The 22,636-nt window shown below is 42.9% G+C and overlaps 2 protein-coding genes across 6 annotated transcripts in view; one reads left to right on the plus strand and one right to left on the minus strand.

Moving 5' to 3' along the window:
- Positions 1 to 10,238: 10,238 nt before the first annotated feature.
- Positions 10,239 to 18,429, plus strand: nr5a5 (nuclear receptor subfamily 5, group A, member 5). The gene is made up of 7 exons (XM_014192724.3): positions 10,239 to 10,537; positions 11,829 to 11,944; positions 12,333 to 12,474; positions 13,982 to 14,715; positions 14,847 to 14,966; positions 16,601 to 16,748; positions 17,038 to 18,429. The coding sequence occupies exons 1-7, from the start codon at positions 10,441 to 10,443 to the stop codon at positions 17,283 to 17,285; spliced, it is 1,605 nt and encodes a 534-aa protein (XP_014048199.1). The 5' UTR covers positions 10,239 to 10,440; the 3' UTR covers positions 17,286 to 18,429.
- A 1,096-nt stretch (positions 18,430 to 19,525) lies between these two features.
- Positions 19,526 to 22,636, minus strand: part of camsap3 (calmodulin regulated spectrin-associated protein family, member 3) — a 53,014-nt gene continuing 49,903 nt past the window's right edge. For all 5 annotated transcript variants that reach the window (XM_014192721.3, XM_014192719.3, XM_014192720.3 and 2 more), the window contains one exon: positions 19,526 to 22,402. In XM_014192721.3, coding sequence (XP_014048196.3) covers positions 22,100 to 22,402 — 303 coding nt within the window. In that variant the 3' untranslated portion in view covers positions 19,526 to 22,099. The remainder of the gene's footprint in view (positions 22,403 to 22,636) is intronic.

The following is a 22,636-nucleotide window of genomic DNA, read 5'->3' on the forward strand; positions in this document are numbered from 1 at the left end:
TGGGATATATACGTACGGTCACTGAATTTTGGAGCGGCAGGTAGCCTAGCGTTTAGAGCGTTGGGCCAGTAACTGAAAGTTTGCTAGATCGAATCCCTGAGCTAACAAGGTAAAAATCTGTTGTTCTGCCCCTGAACAAGGCAGTTAACCCACTGTTCCTAGGCTGTCATTGTAAATAAGAATTTGTTTTTAAATGATTAGCCTAGTTAAATAAAGATTTTAAAAATTCAATAAAAATTGATGAAGTCGTCGATCCACGATGAAGCCGGTGGCTGAGGTGGTATACTCCTCAATGCCATTGGATAAATAGCAGAACATTTTCCAGTCTGTGCTGGCAAAATAGTCCTGTAGAGTAGCATCCACGTCATCTGACCACTTCTGTATTGAGCGAGTCACCGGTACTGGTATTGCTTATAAGCAGGAATCAGGAGAGATAGAATTATGGTCAGATTTGCCAAATGGAGGGCGAGGGAGAGCTTTGTACGCGTCTCTGTGTGTAGTGGAAAGGTGGTCTAGAGTTTTTTTCCTCTGGTTGCACAAGTGACATGCTGGTAGAAATGAGGTAAAACGGGTTTAAGTTTGCCTGCATTAAAGTCCCCGGCCACTAGGAGCACCGCTTCTGGATGAGCATTTTTTTGTTTGCTTATGGCCTTATACAGCTCGTTGAGTCCGTTCTTAGTGCCAGCGTCAGTTTGTGGTGGTAAATAGATGGCTACGAAAAATATAGATTAAAACTCTCTTATTAGATAGTGTGGTCTACAGCTTATCATGAGGTACTCTACCTCAGGTGAGCAATACCTCAATACTACCTTAATATTAGACATCGCGCATCAGCTGTTATTGAAAAATAGACACACCCCTCGTCTTACCGGACGTAGTTGTTCTGTCCAGCCAATGTACGGAAAACCCAGCCAACTGTAAATTATCCATGTCGTTGTTCAGCATAAGATACTACAGTTTTTAATGTCCGGTTGGTAGGATAGTCTTGAACGGAGCTAATCCAGTTTATTCTCCAGTGATTGCACGTTGGCCAATAGAACGGATGGTAAGGCAGGTTACCCACTAGCCCACGAATTCTCACAAGGCACCCTGATCTGCACCCCTGTATTTCCTTCTTTTCTTCATGCAAATGATGGGGATTTGGGTTTTGTCTGGGAGCAACATTGTATCCTTCGCGTCAGACTCATTAAAGAAAAAATATTTGTCCAGTTCGAGGTTCTGATATCCAGAAGCTCTTTTCAGTCATGAGAGACGGTTATATACAAAATAAGTTACAAATAATGCGAAAAAAAACACACAAAATATCACAATTGCTTAGGAGCACGTAAAACGGCAGCCATCCCTTCCAGCGCCATTCTTTCAGTATGTAATGTATCTCTACCCATTCATAGAGAGTTATAGGAAGAACCCTCCAAAGATAAAAGGGTTCTTGATAGAACCCTTCATAGGTTGATATTTTCACTGTCCGATTTCTATAGAGGGAGAATCTAATTATCCCATGTTGTGATATAGTTTAATACTGTAACATGATTTGTTTGTTAGGAAATATTTTAATATTAAAGATGTAATAGTGTCTTAGTTTTGTAGTTTAATTGGTTTTGTTCAACTAGTGTAAAATTGTTTTGTTCAACTAGTACTAAAGAATAGCTTAGTTCAACTACTACCAAACAATTTTGAACCACCATCAACCATTTCCTGAACAGAAGCATAACCTAGATAACGTATCTTTTCCCTAACATATGCTTCAATGGAAACATAACTTGAATATGATTGGCCCGCAATCCCAGGGACAAATAGATTGCATCCCAAATGGCACCCAATTCCGTATAAAGTGCACCCTGGTCAAAAGTACTATATTGGGAATAGGGTGCAATTTGGGACTCATGCCATGTGTCAGTCAATGTCATAATTCATATCCCGACAGAGGGGAAAGTTAGATAAGCGATCACCCTTGGACTGCTGTCTTATCTCTGACGTCAGTCAGCACATCATTAAGATTACCATGTTGTGCTCCAGCCCAGTGATTGGCATGTTGTTATCTGCACCCACCTGGTAAGTGATCTGGAATGTTGCCTATTGAGTACAATTAAATCCAGGCTTCTCATGAAATTGCACCCCTGGAGGTCAGTGCCCCAGGGCCCCAAATGCGGGTTTGCACTGTTTGAAGTTACTTTGAGAAGATTTGGGCAAGAAGTTTAAGGCATGCTAATATCGTATTAATTTACTTTTATTGGTTTTCGGTTGTGAAATGCTACTAAAGTTAGCGGATGGTGGCAGTGGCTACAAAAACAAACCCAAAGCATGGAGGATTGTATTCTGGGTTTTTTCTCCATTGACCGCCTACAGTGTAAGGACACAAATGTATTCTTGCACTTTGGAGTTGTAATATTCTTAGTAATGTTCCTCACTATTAACCTACTAACCTACCTGCCTACCTACCTACTTGTCTGCCTACCAACCTATCTACCTGCCTACCCATCTGTCTACACTGTAAAAAAAGGTCCTGTAATTTTTACAGTACATTACTGGCAGCACAGTAGCCAGTAGGTTACTGTAAATTTACAGTAAAATACTGGCTGCATAGATCTTTACTGAAACACAAATGTACAGCATATTACGTTAACAGCTGACTACAGCAACATGGTGTATTTCTAGATGTTACAGTGCATTACTGGAAGTATAGTGGTCAGTAAACTGTTGCTGATTTACAATGCAGGCAGCTTAGTGTCAACGATGGGCAGTATTTCTGTTCCGTGTATTTGATATAGGTGTCAATACCTATTTTGTAATTTGTAGTTCACTGGCTTGAAGTACAATTCAACAGTTTAATTAGAATACATGTATTTTGTAATACAAAAATGAATGTGAAAGTAGCCCGCTTAAATTATTACTTGGAATAAACAGATAGCTGAAACGCTCCTTGGCCAGGAATGACATGCTAGCTAGTGATAAAGCTCTCTTCTCCAGCTAGCTAGCAACCGATCTACTTGTTGTAACTTGCTAGCTGTTTTTTTATATATATTTTTATTGTGAATATGTATAAGTAGCCTTCATCATTGTTCAGAGGTGGAACTTAAATGTGCATTTCATCTCTAGGACAGGAAATTACGTTGAAATAGTGGCGGCAACTTCCTCGGGGGGGGGGGGGCGCTTTAATGCACTGACTATAAGTTGCTCTGGACAAGAGCGTCTGCTTATTGACCAAAATGTAAATAGAAAAATGAACACTTGCAAAGCACATTGCTGGGTATTATTCTAAGGAGCTCCGCTCTCAAACTGTTTGTATTTTGATTTATATTTCAATTTTTACATTTTGGTCATTTAGCAGACGCTCTTATTCAGAGCGACTTACAGTCAGTGCATTAAACTAAAGTAGATAAACAAGAACATATCACATTCATAGCAAGTAAAAAGATGACATTACCTTTACCGAGAATGTTGTATTTTTAAGACTACAAAAAATCTATAGGACAAGTAGTGTAAAGCTAATACAGTCATCATGGCAGGACCCACTAATTTCATTCATACTGACAAATAAGACATGCCTCATTATCCCTGTCAATAGTTGGAGCAGGATGAGCACCCTGCCTCAGACTGTTAGGCTGTTCATTTTCTAGCTCACAAACTATATTATTTTGCTGTGATTACTTATTTTATTCATTCTTGTCTCACTTTTGTCTCACATTTTCATTCGGCTCTCCTGTGTCCTGCTCCCAGAGATCAACCAAGTGCTATTCATCAAGCACGGGCTGATTCACTCACCTATGAGGAGAACCATCCCTCTGCAGTTCAAACTATCCCTGGTGTCACTATTTAGACATTGAGACAACATATTCATTTGCCTGTTATCTTTTCTTGGTGGGTTTTGTCTTACACAGTCTAGAGAATTTTAGAGTTGAAGAACACCAACTACAGATCCACTGTTTGAGAATCGCGAATACTAAATTCAATATAGAATCAGTTTGGAAGGTGACAAACACCAGTGGTGAGAATTATATTGTCCCCGTCAAGAGCCCAGGCTTTTGCCATAGATGGTAGAGTTCTCGGCCCTGGACCACACAAGCTTTATATTGCATTCTGCTTAGGCACTTTGCAAGTGTTAAAATCTCAGTGTTAAGGTAAAAAGTGTTGTGAATGTTAAATCTGAGTGTTGATTCTATTGGGATTAACATCAGTGGGATTGAAATTGACACCACATGCGGTGAATAAATGAAACGTTATTTGAATCACAACTGTGTGGTGGTGTTACTCGACTGTGTTGAGTTAATCTCCGTTAACTCTTTCAGGATGACTAAGACGTGGTAGGGGCCTCATCACAAAATGCTTTGTTGCTGGAAGACTTTTTTGAATAGTTTGTTTTAATATCTTTGTTTCTGCATGCACGTTGATTGATTCATTGATCTTATACTATGCAAAGATAAATATATTTTTCTAAACTAATCCAATCTGTAAGGGGATTAATTTATTGCACCCGTTACTGAGATGGCTGTTTCAGTTTAGATGCTTTAGGTAGTCTTGTTTGCTGAGTCCTTCACCAAAGCAGTTATTCTAAATGCAGGTTGCGGGTGATAAAATATTCCAATTGTTGGCTATCCACCGCTGGATTCCAGTAGGAATTACTAATCATGTCATAAACCCGTTTATTGTGACTTGCAGGTCTGATGTTGCTGATGAGCCAAGTTTTTCAGTAGACAATGTAAGGTCATACAGGTTTTATGTTTAATCCAAACACATTTACTTTGCTTTCTGGATCCATAGGCTCAACACACTCTCCTCTTGACCATAAGGAGGAGTTCGACTTGAAACCGTTTTTATAGTTTCATAATGTCAAAATTGTTTTTTTATCCTAATTGAATATTATATATATACATATATAATATATATGTATATATATATTATTGTAAATATTGATCACATTACTTGTGTATGATCTTACATTTTGATACATTGAATGTTAATATTGTGGACCTATGTTATATATTTTTACCTCCTGTTTCAGGAAGTGATGTCACTGAGTTCTGCCCCTATATATAAACACCTCCATCTCCACCTGGGATATGGATGCCTGATGAAGACCTAAGGGTCGACACGTTGTTACAATAAAATCACCTGGGAGAATGAGCAACAGTGTGCAGCGTTTTCCTTTCTGTTTAATATCTTTGACTTCAGCATCTATTGTTATCTACAAAGTTTTGGCATCTTCCATAAATTGCAGCTGCGAATCCGCCATAGAAATAGTTAGAATAAGATGAAGCTCGGGTAAAATCGATAACTACTGAAAGATAGCTGACATGCGTTTATCTACATTATAGTGGTCACGGTCCAACCTTTGCTGCAGTAAAGCAAAGCCAAGTCAGCCCGTGCTCATGGTTCCCACATGGGAAGTGAAATGATAGGCTACACGCCGCAAATGACATGTACTGTAACTATAAGTTACTTGAATTTTCTTTTGCGGGTGCATTTACATTATCTGGATAGACACCTGTGGTGTCTAGCTAATGTTACACAAGCGTGTAGTGAAGCAAACCTTTAGTGGTCAAAACCATTCATCTTGGGGGCGACAAGGGGAGCGGGTTTGCAAAATGTGATCACATCACACAATTAAACCATTTATAAAATGGTCATACATACATTTAAGTGAACATTTATAAATGATCCAATTGTTTATAATCATTTTCTGGAGAAAAAAAAACAAGTGAAGATGCAAAAACAGACGTTTGTAACCCCTATTTTTATTTGCTCCATGCCTCAGGCGGCTAAATGGACTCAAGGCTGTTTGGCTCATCTCAGTCACGAAGAGGAATAAATATACAGCTGTTTCGGGTTAATAAACAATGCCATGCTGGTGGGTGGTAACGTTCAAATAAAAGCCAGCCCTGAAACGAAACGTAGGCTGAAAAGAATTGGTATGTCATACCATAGGAAAAGACTGCATTCACACGACTTTCCACGAAATTGGAGGTTCGGATGTGTCACTTCAAGCCCAAATATATCATACTTTGACTAAAACGATGACTTATTGACTTAAATCGTTGTGCAACATCACGGGTAAGCTCTGGCCATCATATTTTAGCTCGAAAACGTGGATTTCTACTGCTGTGTGGCTTTTAAAATAAGGTTGATTAAAAAATATATATAAATCACAGTAAAAGGAAGTAAAACGTTTTCGGAACCTTTACTGAGAATGTTGTTGTAGTTAAGGATACATTGGGGTTGTCAAAGTATTTTGTATATTTAAAACCGACCTAAAGGACTTGGCAAAACGCTCAACCAGTAAAGGTTTAAGAGTTGTTACCACTCTAATCTGTTCCCTATACACATTAAATTGGTAGGGCACTACTTCCACATATCTGTTCAATTGGTAGGCATTCTCACTAACTGGTGCAAGAAATATAGCCACTTGCAAGGTACGCATCTAAATATGTTAATGACCCAACAATTCTTTGCCGACCACAACATTGATAAAATGCTGCAGTAAATATATAGCAAAATAGGAATACAGTACTTTTATTTTTGTTTATTTCACATTTATTTAACCAGGTAGGCTAATTGAGAACAAGTTCTCATTTGCACTGCGACCTGGCCAAGATAAAGCAAAGCAATTCGACACATACAACAACACAGAGTTACACATGGAATAAACAAAACATACAGTCAATAATACAGTAGAACAAAAGAAAACAAAGTCTATATACAGTGTGTGCAAATGAGGTAAGTTAAGGCAATAAATAGGCCATGGTGGCGAAGTAATTACAATATAGCAATTAAACACTGGAATGGTAGATGTGCAGAAGATTAATGTGCAAGTAGAGATACTGGGGTGCAAAGGAGCAAGATAAATAAATAAATACAGTATGGGGATATTACAATATTGATGTATTGTAATACAATTACAGCAATTGCTGTTGAATAAGTAATAAGTAATTATATATTACAACATACCAATTAAAATGGTGTGTTTTATATCACTTGCACTTGAAGAGGCCCTGACAAAGGCTTCTAAACTGGCAGTGACTAATGGGCGAAACAGATCAAAAGGACATGGCTAAACCATTAAAGATTTTAGACTTGCTGATAACCTAATCTGTCCCCTACACACATTCAATTGTTACGGAACTACTACCAAATTTCAGTTAAATTGGTTCAACACTCTCACTAACAGGTGCTAAAAATATTGCCTCTTACAAAACATGCCTCAATATATGTTAATGAGCCAGAAACAACAATACCATGCACCCACTAGTATTCAAAAGATTTTGGTGCTCTAAAAATACGGCATGGTACTGTATTCTGTGGGGTGGTACTTAATTACACTACATTACTGGCAGTGCAGTAGCCAGTAAATTACTTTCAATATACAGGAAAAGGTTTTTAGATGTTTTAAAACAGAACTGTAGTCTGTGACACATAGCTTAGTGGTTAAAGAGCGTTGGGCCAGTAACTGAAAGATCGCTGGTTCTAATCCCGAGCTGACCAGGGGGAAATATCTATGCCCTTGAGCAAGGCACTTAACCCTAATTTCTACTGTACGTCACTCTGGATAAGAGCGTCTGCTAAATAAGGGGCCCAACATTTTTTACTCAGGCCACCTTTCCAGCATTGGGGATCTAGCGTCCCCCCTGCATGCGCATGCCATGTCTATTTCTGTGGGCACAAGCACTGTTCAGGACACAAACTGTTCACACACCTCCTGTTGGTGGAGAGAACATTTTGCAGGTTTAAAGCTTATTTCTTGCAATTCTATCCATTTTGTCATGTGGGACAGAACATTTAGCAGTTTTAAAGCTAATTTTGTTGCAATTCTATACATTTTGCCATGTCTAATGTGTATTCATATGATATCTAAGTGACTCAAACATTACAACAAAATCTATGGACTAAAACACCTAGCTAAAAAACGTTAGCTGGCGTGGGCTAGTTGATCTGGACATTTCTGTTATAAATAGTTATAAATAGCTGTCTAAGGTAATGATTGACATGATGAGGAAAACTGATTATGCACTGCACAATTTCGAAATTGTACATTCTACAATTACATCTTTCAAGAGTAAGTTGAAAGCCGGACTGAGTTCCTTAAAAATGTGTAATAATACTTTTAGTTTGTTTTGGGGGGAGCCCTGTGCTCCAGTTTGCAAATCACTGTGCTAAATGACTAAAATAAAACATTTGCTGAATTACAGTAAATTACTGGTAGCACAGTAGTCAGTAAATTACTGTAGATTTACAGGACAAGGTTTTTAGATTTCCAAAATACGGTAAAATAGTACTGTATTCTGTGGGTACAGTATTCTCACTAACGGGTGCAACAAATATAGCCTCAAAATAATTTAAATAGCCAGAGATTCTTTCCCCGCCCACAAAATTTTCCCACAATGCTCCATAATTCACAGTATGCTGCTGTAAATATACAGCAAAACAGGTAATAATTTACTGTAAAATGTATTATTAATTGCAATTGCTGTAATTTTACAGCAGTGTAGCAGCATGCCATTGAGTCCCCATGCTACATTGTTCTTTACAGTACTGTACTTTAATATAGAATTATGTAGTTAAATGTATTTTTTTTGCAGTAAATTTACAGCATCTGTTGGTGTACCTTTCTACCTTCCAACCTACCTGCTTACCTACAGTACCAGTCAAAAGTTTGGACACACCTACTCATTCCAGAGTTTTGCTTTATTTTGACTATTTTCTACATTGTAGAATAATAGTGAAGACATCAAAACCTATGGAATCATTTGGTAACCAAAAAAGTGTTAAACAAATAAAAAATATATTTGAGATTCTTCAAAGCACCCTTTGCCTTGATGACATCTTTGCACACGCTTGGCATGCTCTCAACCATGAGAGGGTAGTCACCTGGAATGCATTTCAATTAACAGGTGTCCCTTGTTAAAAGTTAATTTGTGGAATTTCTTTCCTTCTTAATGCGTTTGAGCCAATCAGTTGTGTTGTGACAAGGATGTGGTGGTGTATAGAAGATAGCCCTGTTTGGTAATAGACCAAGTCCATATTATGACAAGAAAAAGCTCAAATGAGGAAAGAGAAATGACAGTCCATCATTACTTTAAGACATGACGGTCAGTCAATACAGACATTTTCAAGAACCTTTAAAGCTTCTTCAAGTGCAGTCACAAAAACCATCAAGCGCTATGATGAAACTGGCTCTCATGAGGACCGCCAAAGGAAGGGAAGACCCAGAGTTACCTCTGCTGCAGAGGATAAGATCATTAGAGTTAACTGCACCTCAGAAATGGCAGCCCAAATAAATGCTTCACAAAGTTCAAGTAACAGACACATCTCAACATCAACTATTCAGAGGAGACTGTGTGAATCAGGCCTTCATGGTCGAATTTCTGCAAAGAAACCACTACTAAAGGACACCAATAACAATAAGAGACTTACTTGGGCAAAGAAACACAAGCAATGCACATTAGACCAGTGGAAATCTGTCCAAATTTGAGATTTTTGGTTCCAACCTCTGTGTCTTTGTGAGACACAGAGTAGGTGAACGGATGATCTCCGCATGTGTGGTTCCCACCGTGAAGCATGGAGGACGAGGTGTAATGGTGTGGGGGTGGTTTGCTGGTGACACTCAGTGATTATATTTAGAAAGCATGGCTACCATAGCATTATGCATCCCATCTGGTTTGTGCTTAGTGGGACTATCATTTGTTTTTCAACAGGACAATGACCCAACACACCTCCAGGCTGTGTAAGGGCTATTTGACCAAGAAGGAGAGGGATGGAGTGCTGCATCAGATGACCTGGCCTCCACAATCACCCGACCTCAACCCAATTGAGATGGTTTGGGATGAGTTGGACCACAGAGTGAAGGAAAAGCAGCCAACAAGTGTTCCGCATATGTGGGAACTCCTTCAAGACTGTTGGAAAAGCATTCCAGGTGAAGCTGGTTGAGAGAATGCCAAGAGTGTTCAAAGCTTTCATCAAGGCAAAGGGTGGCTACTTTGAAGAATGTAAAATATAATTGGTTACTACCTGATTCCAAATGTGTTATTTCATAGTTTTGATGTCTTCACTATTATTCTACAATGTAAAAATAAAGAAAAACCCTTAAAGTAGGTGTGTCAACTTTTGACTGGTTCTGTACCTACTAACTTATCTGTCTACCTACCTGCCTACATGCCTTCCTACCTACAGCACTTACTTACTGCACAGGAATTCCTCCAAGAAGGTCTTCACTCACCAGGCTGTGCTAGGCGTTCCAGTAAGTCAGGACAGGATTTTATTGCACCGCCACCATGGAGCAAAGTCCAAAGTCCACTATGGAGCACAGTCCAATAGTGGGTCCTTAGACAGACAGCAGAGGTCCTGCTGTGGCTGCCTGCCTCTCTGTCTGTCTGTCTGTCTGTCTGGGCTCCTGCTCCCTCCGGCTATGAGGAAGTAGTTAGGGTGATTTAGGCTATCTCCTCTTTCAAAATGTACGTACCCCAGGGCCACTTCCATGCGGACCAGGGCCAGGCCCTATGCCAGGCCCAGCCTCCGGATCTGTTGTCTTCGGAGGGATCGTCGACATGTGAGTACTGCTACTGATCTGGACTGGTAATCTTGCTTGTACTGTTATTACGGTTGCTGTTACCGACCTGGACTATAACTGCTTCTGTTACTGTTACTGTTCTAGCTGCCTCTCAAGCTACTAGGTGCCTCTCAGAATGTTTTGTTTGTGACACGAGAGGTGTGATCATATAGCCTGATGGTCCAGTTCAGCGTTTTCCAAACTCGGTCCTGGGAACCCCAAGGGGGTGCACGTTTTTAGTATTTCTCTCTAGCACTACACAGATGATTCAAGTAATCATAACTTGAAAATGTGCACCCCATTGGGTCCCCGGGACCGGGTTTGGGAAACGCTGGTCCAGCCTATTTGTGCTTTGGCCAACTCCTCTCTCTGTCCGTTCATTGTCAAGCCAAACATGTATGGCATTACAAGAAAAGAAGAGTTGGATACAGCTATACAGTGTGGAACCAGGCTAGTGATCACAGTACTTATATATTACAGTTGAATGAAGGGTGTGAAGACAGCTTCAGGGAGAGGGAACTTTCTTTTAAAATCGCTCACTATTTATCAAATATGGACATTGGTGAATTTCCTCTTAATATCATCATTTCCATTGCCAAACGTACTTTCTCTTTGTCCAAATCGGTTCATTCACTAAAAACATGGTCAATATGAATTACGTAAGTGTCACAATAAGACAGTTCAGTTTATAGTTTTAGCCTATCGATCTGAGTGATAAGAATATAGCACGATGGCTGTTCAGAGGCCGCCGCCTCTCATTTACTGAAGAATAAACCAGGGCCGTGTTCATAAAGCGTCTCATAGTAGGAGTGCTGTTCTAGGATCAGTTTGGTTTCGCCTTTTAAATCATAACGAATAACGAGGGACCAGCACTCCTACTCTGAGATGCTTTGTGAATTCGGACTCAGATCGATTAACAAGCATAAGTACAAGAACTTGACTTGACTACTAACTTAGGCCTAGATTCAATCCGGACCGCAGAAGATCCGCGTTATAGCGTGATTGACGTTTAAAGGTCATTTCTGATTGAGCCAACTGACTTATACAGTGTTTACCGTGATGCGGTCTCCACGAAACACTGAAGCATTGCCTTTAAAGTCAGATTGAATCTAGCCCTTAGTCAGACCTTGGTCGGCCACTTAATAACAAGCAGACACATAGAGGTCTCTTTAATCCCTGCCATTAGCCAATGCATGACACCCCAACACCTTGTGGACCCCAGGAAGTGTAGCTGCTGCATGTGAAACAGCTAATGGAGATCCTAAACAGCTAAACCTTCCCCACTCCCCAGCTCAGGAGCTGAAGACCGAGCCAGAGACCAGGCCAGATCAGGCGGAGGTCTGTCCAGTCTGCGGGGACAAAGTGTCTGGCTACCACTATGGGCTGCTCACCTGCGAGAGCTGCAAGGTAATGTAGGCCCAGCGTGATCGACGACACACTTCTTTTCAATGACACACTTGTTTCAAATAGTATTGGGATGATTTTGTTGACTGTTACATTGAGCCTGCCTGGAGTGGCAGATGGGATGTTGTTGTTTTTTCCTTACTTTTGGGACTATTTCATTTGTTCTATTACACCAGGCCAGCTCAGTCAAGAGCAGCTACATGAAACCAAGAGTATTTTTTTATTTAACCTCTCTATCGTAGATCTAAGTGGTTTCGTCGTTTCCTTTGAGACATAACGAGGCACACAAACTGCATCCTAGCAGCAGCTTGATTGAGCTCTGTCTCTCTCTCCCCCACCCCCCCCCCTCTCTCTGTCTCCCTGTCTCTCTCCTCTCCCTCTCTATCTGCAGGGTTTCTTCAAGCGTTCGGTGCAGAACAACAAGCGTTACACCTGTGCAGAGAGACAGAGCTGTCCCATGAACCCCTCCCAGAGGAAACGCTGCCCCTACTGCCGTTTCCAGAAGTGCCTGGCCGTGGGCATGAAGAGAGAGGGTACGGCACTCACTTACTCACTCACATGCACGTGCACACACACACACTTAAACCAAATGCATACACCCACACTCAAACACATGCATACACACACCTGTGTGCATACATGCACACAAAACAATCAATGTGTGTCCTCAAAACAATCCTTGAGACCCAGCACAGGACAGACCTGCGGGACTCAGAAGCATTTAAAGCAGGGATGGGCAACTAGTGAGCCCCTTTTGAAGGCCCTCTGATCAATCCAGAGCTCCCGAGTGGCGCAGCGGTCTAAGGCACCGCATCTCAGTGCTAGAGGCGTCACCACAGGCCCCCTGGTATGAGTCCAGGCTGTATCACAACCGGCCGTGATTGGGAGCCCCATCTGGGTTTGGCCGGTGTATTCCGTCATTGTAAATAAGAATTTCCTTAGTTTAATAAAGGTCAAATTTACAACAACAAACAAAAATATCCTGCGAGCAACTGCGGCCCCCACCCCCCGATGAGTTCAGATGTTTTGAGGCCCCCACCCCCATCAAAGTTGCCCATCCCTGATATACAGTATACAGGTAACTGCCAGCATAAAGGAAACCAACATAAAGTGTCTTAATAGGGCGTTGGGCCACCACAATCCAGAAAAGCTTCAATGCACCTTGGCATAGATTCTATAAGTGTCTGGAATTATATTGGAGGGATGCGAGACTTCTTCCACTAGAAATTCCATCATTTGGTGTTTTGTTGATGGTGGTGGAAAACGCTATCTCAGGCACCGCTCCAGAGTCTCCCATAAGTGTTCAACTGGGTTGGGATCTGGTCACTTACATTTGTTTTCATGCTCATCAAACCATTCAGTGACCACTCGTGCCCTGTGGATTGTTATCCTATGGGGGCATAGCCATGGTAGCCAAAGTAAGGGCCAAAATAATGGCCTGCCCAGAATTATTATATATGACCATAAGCATGATGGGATGTTAATTGCTTTATTCATTAATTCAGGAAACACACCTATGTGAAAGCACCGGCTTTCAATATACTTTATCACTCATGTACTGAAGTGTTCCCATTATGTGTACCTGTGGAAATCTCCTCTGTGCTAGCTTGCATAATGCCTTACCTTTACTTCCATTGACACCCTTCCATGTTCTGCTCCCTCATATGACTTATCTGTGGACTCATAAACCAGAACTGACCCAGATAGTGTACACTAAAACATGCTGACATCAGACCTGGGTTCAAGTAGTATTGGTTTGTCATTTCAAATATTTCTTCTGAGTTTGATTGAGCTTGCCCGGCAGTGCTGGCACAATGGGAGTTGGAACCATTCGAATATTCCCCGAACATATGCATACCCTGCCCAATGAGCCCTCCTGGCAGGATTGTTACTCCTGTTACTCTCTCTTCATTTGTTATAGTGTCAATACACTCACATGTAGCTTTTTTTAAATATAGTTTTAATGTACTCATGTTACTCTCTTCATTATAGTGTCAGTATACTGATACCTCTACTGTATGTTACTCTCTGGTCCTACAGCGGTAAGGGCAGACCGAATGAGAGGTGGCCGGAACAAGTTTGGCCCTCTGTATCGACGAGACAGGCAGATGAAACAGCAGAGAGGGGTCTACCACCACCAGCAGCACAACACCACCCCCTACAGGATCAAACTGGAAAGTGCACAAACGCACCAGCCTTCCGTTTCAAACAACATTCACCTGATGTCCAGTCACACATTGGCACCCCTGCCCTCTGACAATGTCCACCAATCGCAGGCCTACCCCTCTAATATGGGCCATTCAGAGCTCCCCCCCATGCTTCTGGACTGCACCATGAACCGGGACAGGAGGGCTCTAGCTCCTCCCCTGTCCCTGGCTTACCCTGAAGTGTACCACCGTTCCATCCATGGAGGGGGATCAGGATACCACCAGGAGAAAAGTGAGATGATGCCTTACAGCTACGGCCCGGCACCTCCAACCCCGCCCACACCTAACGGGTTACTCACCACGCCCACAATCACCCCGAGCTCCACCCCAACCCCAACCTCCACGTTGACTGCTCCTACACCTAGCTTCCTGGCCCAGCTTCTGGAGGGTGAGCCGGATGAGCGCCAGCTGTGTGCCAAGGTGCTGGCCAGTCTGCAGAGAGAGCACGCAAGCCGTGGGAAACACGACCGCCTCAACACCTTCAGTATCATGTGTAAAATGGCCGACCAGACTCTGTTTGGGCTCGTGGAATGGGCCAGGAACAGTGCTCTCTTCAAGGAGCTTAAGGTCATACAGACACACACACAATTTTTTTTTATCCTCATAGAAAACAATGGGACACTTTCAATTCACTTCCTGAATCGACTGCATTGAGAGGTGAACTGACCTGTGTGTGGTCCTGGTGGTTACTCCTTTAGGTGGAGGACCAGATGGTGCTGCTGCAGAGCTGTTGGAGTGAGCTGCTGGTGCTGGATCACCTGTGTCGACAGGTGGCATACAGCAGAGAAGGCTGCATCTATCTGGTCACAGGACAACAGGTAGCTACCACCTCCAATCACTGTCCTCCTTCCCTTCCTCCTCCTTGTGGTCGTCCTTGTACTTGTTCTCATGCTCGTCCTCATCCTCACCCTTTCCATCTCCTCCTCCTCCTCGATTAGCTCATACTATAATGTATTGCCTGAATAATACTATAGGGCCGAAAGTCCCAACTAGTTTGAACGTCCTGTGTAGTCTGAATCGTGTGAGAGTAAGACTCTAGACCACTCTCACTTGAGTATCTTACCTAGTTATTTTCAGATGATAACGTTTTGCTCTTTTGTAGCTTTGGCAACTATGTGTGTGTGTTCTATCCCAGCTCACTCCTCTCCCTGTAGGCTTTACAGACACTCCACAGCCCTTGGCTGAAACCCTTCTAATTTAGTGTACCCTGCACACACAACTCATGTGGAATTCCTGGTCTCTGGCAACATTTGGAACTGCTGATCTGCGGTTAAGAACACCGAGTTCATCTCATCCTATGCTGCCGTTCAGTCCTTTTACCTTTTTGGCCCTGATGGAGACATGGATCACCCCAGAGAACACTGCTACTCTCTTTTCTTCTCATTTGAATTCCATGCTGTCACTTGTCCACTCAAGCTTAACATTGTTATCGTCTATTGCCCACTAGGTGCCCTTAGAGTTCCTCAATGAGCTTGGCACCTCGATAAACATATTTCCTGACGATGGCTCACCGCTGTTTGTATTTGCCGACTTCAACCTCGCAATGTCTGCCTTTGATTCATTCCTTTACAACACCACCATTCCCCTCCATGCCCCTTTTGACCTGACCCTTTCTCGGTCCCCTCCCACTCACAAAGCAGGCAATACGCTTGACCTCATCTTTACTAGAGGCTGTTCGCCTACTAATCTCACAGCAACCCCCCTCCAAGTCTCTGGTCACTACGTTGTTTCCTTTTCTGTCTCCCTTTCCTCCAGCCCTAGCCACTCAGCCCCTACTCAGATGGTCACTAGACTTCCAGAGGACCTATCATCCTTCCACTCTCTCCTCTCTACCTTCTCTTCCCCTCTATCTGCTGCTAAAGCCACTTTCTATCACTCTAAATTTCAAGCTTCTGCCCTCTAACCCTAGAAAATAGTTTCCACCTTCTGCTCCCTACTTAATCCTCCATTCTCCTTCTCTGCAGACAACTGTCACCCTCTGAAAAGGTTGAAGGCAATCACTCCTCATCCGCTCACACAGAACTACCCTACGCCTTGACCTCCTTCTCCCCTCTCTCTCCAGATGAAATCTTGCGACTAGTGAGGTCCGGCCGCCCGACAACCCCATCCCCTTCTCCCTTCTCACGAAAAGCTTATTTCCTAAAATGTTTACAAATTTGCTTACATCCCTGTTAGTGAGCATTTTTCATTTGCCAAGATAATCCATCCACCTGACAGGTGTGGCATATCAAGAAGCTGATTAAACAGCACGATCATTACACAGGTGCACCTTGTGCTGGGGACAATAAACAGTCACTCTAAAATGTACAGTTTTGTCACACAACACAATGCCAAAGATGTCTCGTGTTTTGAGGGAGCGTGCAATTGGCAGGCTGACTACAGGAAATTCCATCCAATTGTCTGGATGGTGTCATGTCTGGAGGTCCTAAATATTCCTGTCTCTCTGATGCAGATTGAGGTGTTGAACATCCTGACCCAGGCAGGGGTCACTCTGACCAGTCTGGTGTCAAGGACTCAGGACCTGGTGGTTAAACTCAAGGCCCTCCACCTGGACACACAGGAGTTTGTGTGCCTGAAATACCTGGTCCTCTTCAACCCTGGTGAGTCCTCCAGTCCTTCTGAATGTTACTTTGCTCTGATGTACCTCTGCTGTAGGTCTCTGGTTTTGGTCCCTGGTTGACTGATTCTCAGCCAAGGAATCTCCACTGGAAACGGACAACTTGATTGGGTTTTTGTATTAGAGTATCTCATAGTAGACACTTCCCAATTGTTCAATCTGTCTGCCTGTCTTTTCCACACTGCAGATGTGAAGTCAGTTTGGATAGTCCCCTACAGATGATTTATAGATTTTCAACTAACTGTCTCTACCTGTCCTTCTCGACCCTGCAGATGTGAAGTCGGTGCAGGACCGCGGGCAGGTGGAGCGGACCCAGGAAAGGGTGAACCACACCCTGATGGACCACACCCTCTACACCCACCCGGGTCACACCGACAAGTTTGGCCAACTGCTGCTACGGCTTCCTGAGGTTCGCAGCATCAGCCTGCAGGTGGAGGAGTATCTGTACCAGCGCCACCTACAGGGTGATCTGCCCTGCAACTCATTGCTCACAGAGATGCTGCACGCTAAACACAGCTGAATACCACCTTGCCCTGCTAACAGAGAATGCTTTACAATACCCTGGGACTGTCCCAAATGGCAACCTATTCCCTACATGGTGTACTACTTTTAACCAGCCCCCATAGAGTTCTGGTCAAAAGTAGTGCACTATATACTGTAGTGAATAGGGTGACATTTGGGACGTTTAACCCTGTTCCACTCAGAGATGCTAATTGCTATGCACTTCTGAACAACTACCTGCTGGAAGGGTGCCTGCTGGACTTGGCTGGTGGGCTCCCTCTCTTCACCTGGGTTGTGTTAATTTGGCACAGGGAGAGAGTACCTGGACTTGTCCAATAAAAAAACGTGTTTTTGTATTCCATTGTAACACATTTTTGCCAAGGTGTAGCATGGTAAACACAACCAAGGGGTCTGTTCAATAGAGTACATCGTAGCAAAACATTTTCAAACGGAAAGCAAACAGGACAAATATAGGTATTACCTCCCTGTTTCACTGCATTTCAAAACATTTTCTCCATTCTGTACATCTTCCTGATGCCCAGGACTTGTTCAACTGCCAATGAGCCTGTTATATGTCCACCAAGATTGTAATCTTTGCTCAAAGGTAGACATTGTTCCAAAGCACAGATCTGAGATCAGGGCCCAGTTTTTCAAAAGTTACCTATCTGCATAGAATGAATAAAATGGAAGAATCCTTGACTTGAATGGGAACTCCGGTTCTATATATTCTTTCTATGCATTTACTCCTATCCGATAGCTGAATTGCATTTTTCAAAAGCTGGACCCAATGACCCTAACGCCAATCCTAACCATTAAGGAGATAAGACATTAACATCTGATCCAGGGCCTGTGGTTAATAACAACATCCATCTGCTTTCAGACGAGTTTGAGTAATGTAATACTTATCTCCAATTGATCATTTGTTTGAAACCCTGAGTAACTAGTCAGTATTCAGTCAGATGGGAGTAGGAACCAAAACACTGCTGTATGCTTTCTCTTCTCCTGTACACACATTATGCAGACAACATATACATATCATTTGACAAGACAATGTTGTGTATCGTTTTTATCTGTCAGATAAAATCTGGAGTAAAGTATGTCATCCCTTTACCACAAGACCTGTTTGAAATAAACAAGCAGAGGCGTTACGACGCCCCCTCAGATTTGTCCTGTACATTTTATTCTTTTTTCCATTTTATTTCTGTAATACTACTCGCCACTTAGCAATTGTTGAAGTTGGCTTTAACAAGCCCAGATAGGTTCCCAATCTCATAACGAGCTACCAAGAAGCCATTTCAGAATATCAATCAAGTCAGTGTAGCTAGCTTGTCTATCTTAGCTGGCATGCTTGTTGACAAGGTTGTTAGGCTTTAGAAAAGCAATTACTAAATGTACTGAATAACATTCACATTCCTTTAATCTTGTACCCAGATTTGAGTATATTTAGTTTTGTTAAAATAACAACCACTCAGGAGGATTGACTGCTCAAGAGGTATATGCATTGATATCCCAATTTTTGGGGGGGTTGACGTCAATTAAGCATAATGATTATGGTTCTAGATTGCAGGAAAAAGACGTTTCAGCTGTTTGAAAAATGCTAAATTCGCCAACTTCCAGACGGAGGACCTAGCCCACCTCAACCACCCGTAAGCCATGCTCCCTCAAATTTTGGGGGTGCATGATGCCCCTGAAAAGAAGAATTGTGGAAGCCTCAAGTGTGTGTCTAAGCATGAATGCGCTCAACCTATACTTATACTTTCATTTCCTCAGACACTTTTTTGTTGACGTGGGCCAGAGGGTACGCGTTTCAGTTACACACATACCATTTAGCCAACAGTCTTAGCTAGTCCCAGTGCAACGCTGACAGTATGGACTTCAACTAAAAATCTAAATGAAGCGAGAGGATAAAGAGACTATGAAAAGGAAAGAAATTCCCGCAAACTTTAAAAACGTGGAACCGATAGGCAACATAACTAAACTTTAAAAAGGTTTTAAGGCCTCCGTAACGAAAGATGCTTTAATACTAATTTAAGGACATACCATTCTGTATACATAAAGGGTGGGAAAAAAAGAGCTGTCACGTTTAGAAAAGCGTTATGTTAGAACACATTTTAATATAGTAAAAATCAGCTTCTAAATGGATTCGTGAAGCACCTACTGTATGTAGCCCTATAATGGGTTTATGAAGGCTTTGTTAAGCCTTTAAAGTTGTTCATTTAAGGTGGGTCCAGAAACACTAAGAATGAGCATGACATAAATGAAAGGGGTAATGGTGATTTTTTTTAAAGGATTTTATTAGCCTGGTCCAGTTACCTGGGATAGATCTGTAATCATGAACAATTTTGCGAGAGGAACACAAATACTCTGCCCACATCGACACGGTGGTAACAGAGCAAAATAAAAAAGACAACATACAGGACATGTCTTCTATGAAATGAACATCTGAATCACCACTTTAATGGTGAAAAAAAATAAAATCATAATAGAATCTAAACATAAAATCCTTCTAATCTTTACCCAATAAACACACCTTGGGGTTACATGACTTACTGTCTACAGGAGAATTGCACAGAATCCAGTTATAGTTTGACTATCGCATACGTACTCTCCTTTACAAACAAACAGATATACATATTACACCAACACAGTCACACACGTCCATTCATCTCACACTCCTTGCCATACACACTGAACATACAAACCCATTGTCAAGCTCATTAGAGAGACCAAAAAAAAAATCTATCAGATCTCCATTTGAAATCTCAGTCAAAACGACAGGAACGTGATGTTGTTGGGAGGCAGTTTGTGATGTGAAACGAGACAGGAGAGATGGCAGCTGATTGGCTGGCTGGCTGGCCTACATCAGCTGATATAGTGCTAAATGAAGACAAGAGGAGATCAGAACCCATTAGTGCCTACAGGTTAGACCAGAAACACGGTGTGTGTTCCAAATGGTACCCTATGGGGTCATGGGCTCGAGGCTTACCCAAAACCCCAAATACTGCAGTATCACACCATACCCTGCAGCGGGACCGAATTAGGGCTGATACAGTCCTGATTATCCTTCATTCACAGGTAACGTGTGTGTGTGTGTGTGTGTGTGTGTGATCTCAAATGACACAGCTTGTTCATTTTTTGTCCTTCTGGGTTTATTTCTCAGATGGTGGAGAGTTCGCTAAGTCTCTGTTGTCAGACAGTTTTTCTACTCATTCGCTCGCTCTTTCACTCACTGGCGCGCTCTTCTCTCAAACACACACACACCTTGCTAATGGTAAAGCAGCAGGCTAGCTTATTCATAGTTCAACTTGTTTGTACAAATCATTGTCAAAACTGAAAGTAAATTAGCAATAAACAGCATTCATATATATTAAATTGTCATTCATTTTCGTTTCTTTTTCTCTCTCCACACAATGTGAATCCTGGGTAATGCTAAACAGAGTATAAAGTCCTCCTTCATTTTTTCCCCCAGTTTCATTCATCAAGATAATAATGTACAACGGTATAACGCTATTTTCATTCCTCCTCTCGTACTGAAATAGGAAATAAAGCAAGTAAGGGGGGGGGGGAAATTAGTTGTCAATTCTGCTCGCAAAGGCCGAAGCGATTCACTCAGCACAACATGTCAAAAGTAGTGGTGTAAAAAAAACATCCAGATGTCTACAGCTGAAGTAGAGTTGGAGCCGGGCGGAGTCCTTCATACCGCTCTGACTGACAGGCACGGCAGCCAGTCAAGAGTGCTAGAGCCCTCGGTGGACCCGCCCAATTACAGTACCTCCCAGTCCTCGACTGGTCAACGAAAAACGCACCCGCGGGAGCCGAGTGGTTCGGGTGCACCCTACATTCATGAGAGAGCAGTTTGCTAAGTCGGATCTCTTTCGGGGTGGGTTCTTCTGTCCCGTCTGCATGGGGAGGCAGCAGACGGGAGGAGAAAGAGTCCTGGAATTAAAGAAGAAAGAAGGTCAGATTAAAGAAAGAGAAAAGATAGAGAGAAAGAGGGAGATTGCAGGTCTGACCCCCATGTTCTGTTCAGAGAGCTGCGGCAGTGTGTGCGAGATGTTCCCTCTCGCGCTCACCACCAAGTGCTTAAGGTCACAAAGGATGACTGTGGACGGGGTTAGTCAAGGGGAGGCAGTGGGAAAGCAGTAGGAGGCTGGGGGTAACAGGCCCAGTACGGTGGGAAGAAGCCCTGTTCATTATTGTCCTATTACAACATTATTATTTTACAATCTAGGTAGATCAGGCTGGGGGGGGGGGGGGCAATCAGAGGCCCCTACGGGGTGTAGTGTGTGACAGACAGGGCCCTATGAATGGCTTTAGTAGTAGTGATTATCTGTAGCTGGCCCCCTTGTCACATGACATGTACAAATGTCCCCCATACACAGAGCTGATGAGGGTCATATTCATTGGTGCACACCATAGCAAAACATATTGCAACGAAAAACAAGCATTTCTTATTGGACACATTCAGGTAGTCCCTCCCTGTTTTGGTCCGTTTGCTTCCTAGTTAATACGACCCAGGTTGGTCTTAAAGGGGCAGAGACCATCCGATTGGACAGGCTTAAAGGGGCAGGCGGTTTTATACATGTTTGACACCAGTGTCATTTATTCCTTTCAGATCCCTCCGGCGGTCTACCTGACCAGCCTACTGAACCAAAGCAGTCACCAAATCAACAGCCAACACTGGACCAAACCAATATAAGAGAAAGGAGGGGGGGGGGGGGGGGGGGGAAGAGGGGGTTGACTGGGGGAAGAGGAGGGGCCCCTGATTTACATATGTCCACCTCCTTCCTCCCCCCACCCATCACCACCTCCATCATTGAGACATTCTCGTTATTATTTGGGGGTGCCCAGCTTCTTGGGGGTGCCCGGGCGCTTGCTCTGCCACAGGTGCCCGGGGATGGTGAAGGCATCGACGCTCATGGACATGGTCTTGGACGGGATGGTGGTGAACTGTTTGCGGTCCGAACTATATTTGTAGATGGACTCCACCATGGCGGGGCTGATGACGCGAGGCCCGATGCCCGTTAGGCGCACCATCTCCTCGGTCTCTGGGTTCATGGTGTAGACGGCCCGGAACTGACAGCTGGAGTCACGGAAGAGGATGAGGAAGTGGTTGGCCTGGCACTTCTCCATCTCCTGAACCATAGAAGGAGAGGGGGAGATAAAGCAATGTTAAAAACGCTTTAACAATGACACAATTCAATACGAATCCGCATTAGAAAGAGTGAGAGAGATTTGCCAATGTAAACATATATGTTTCCCATGCCAATAAAGCCCTTTGAATTTAATTGAGAGAGAGAGAGAGAGAGAGAGAGAGAGAGAGAGAGAGAGAGAGAGAGAGAGAGAGAGAGAAGCAAGCTAGTCCGGGGG

Source organism: Salmo salar, chromosome 03 (genome assembly GCF_965601325.2).
Source record: "Salmo salar chromosome 03, fSalSal1, whole genome shotgun sequence".
NCBI classification, from domain to species: domain Eukaryota; kingdom Metazoa; phylum Chordata; class Actinopteri; order Salmoniformes; family Salmonidae; genus Salmo; species Salmo salar.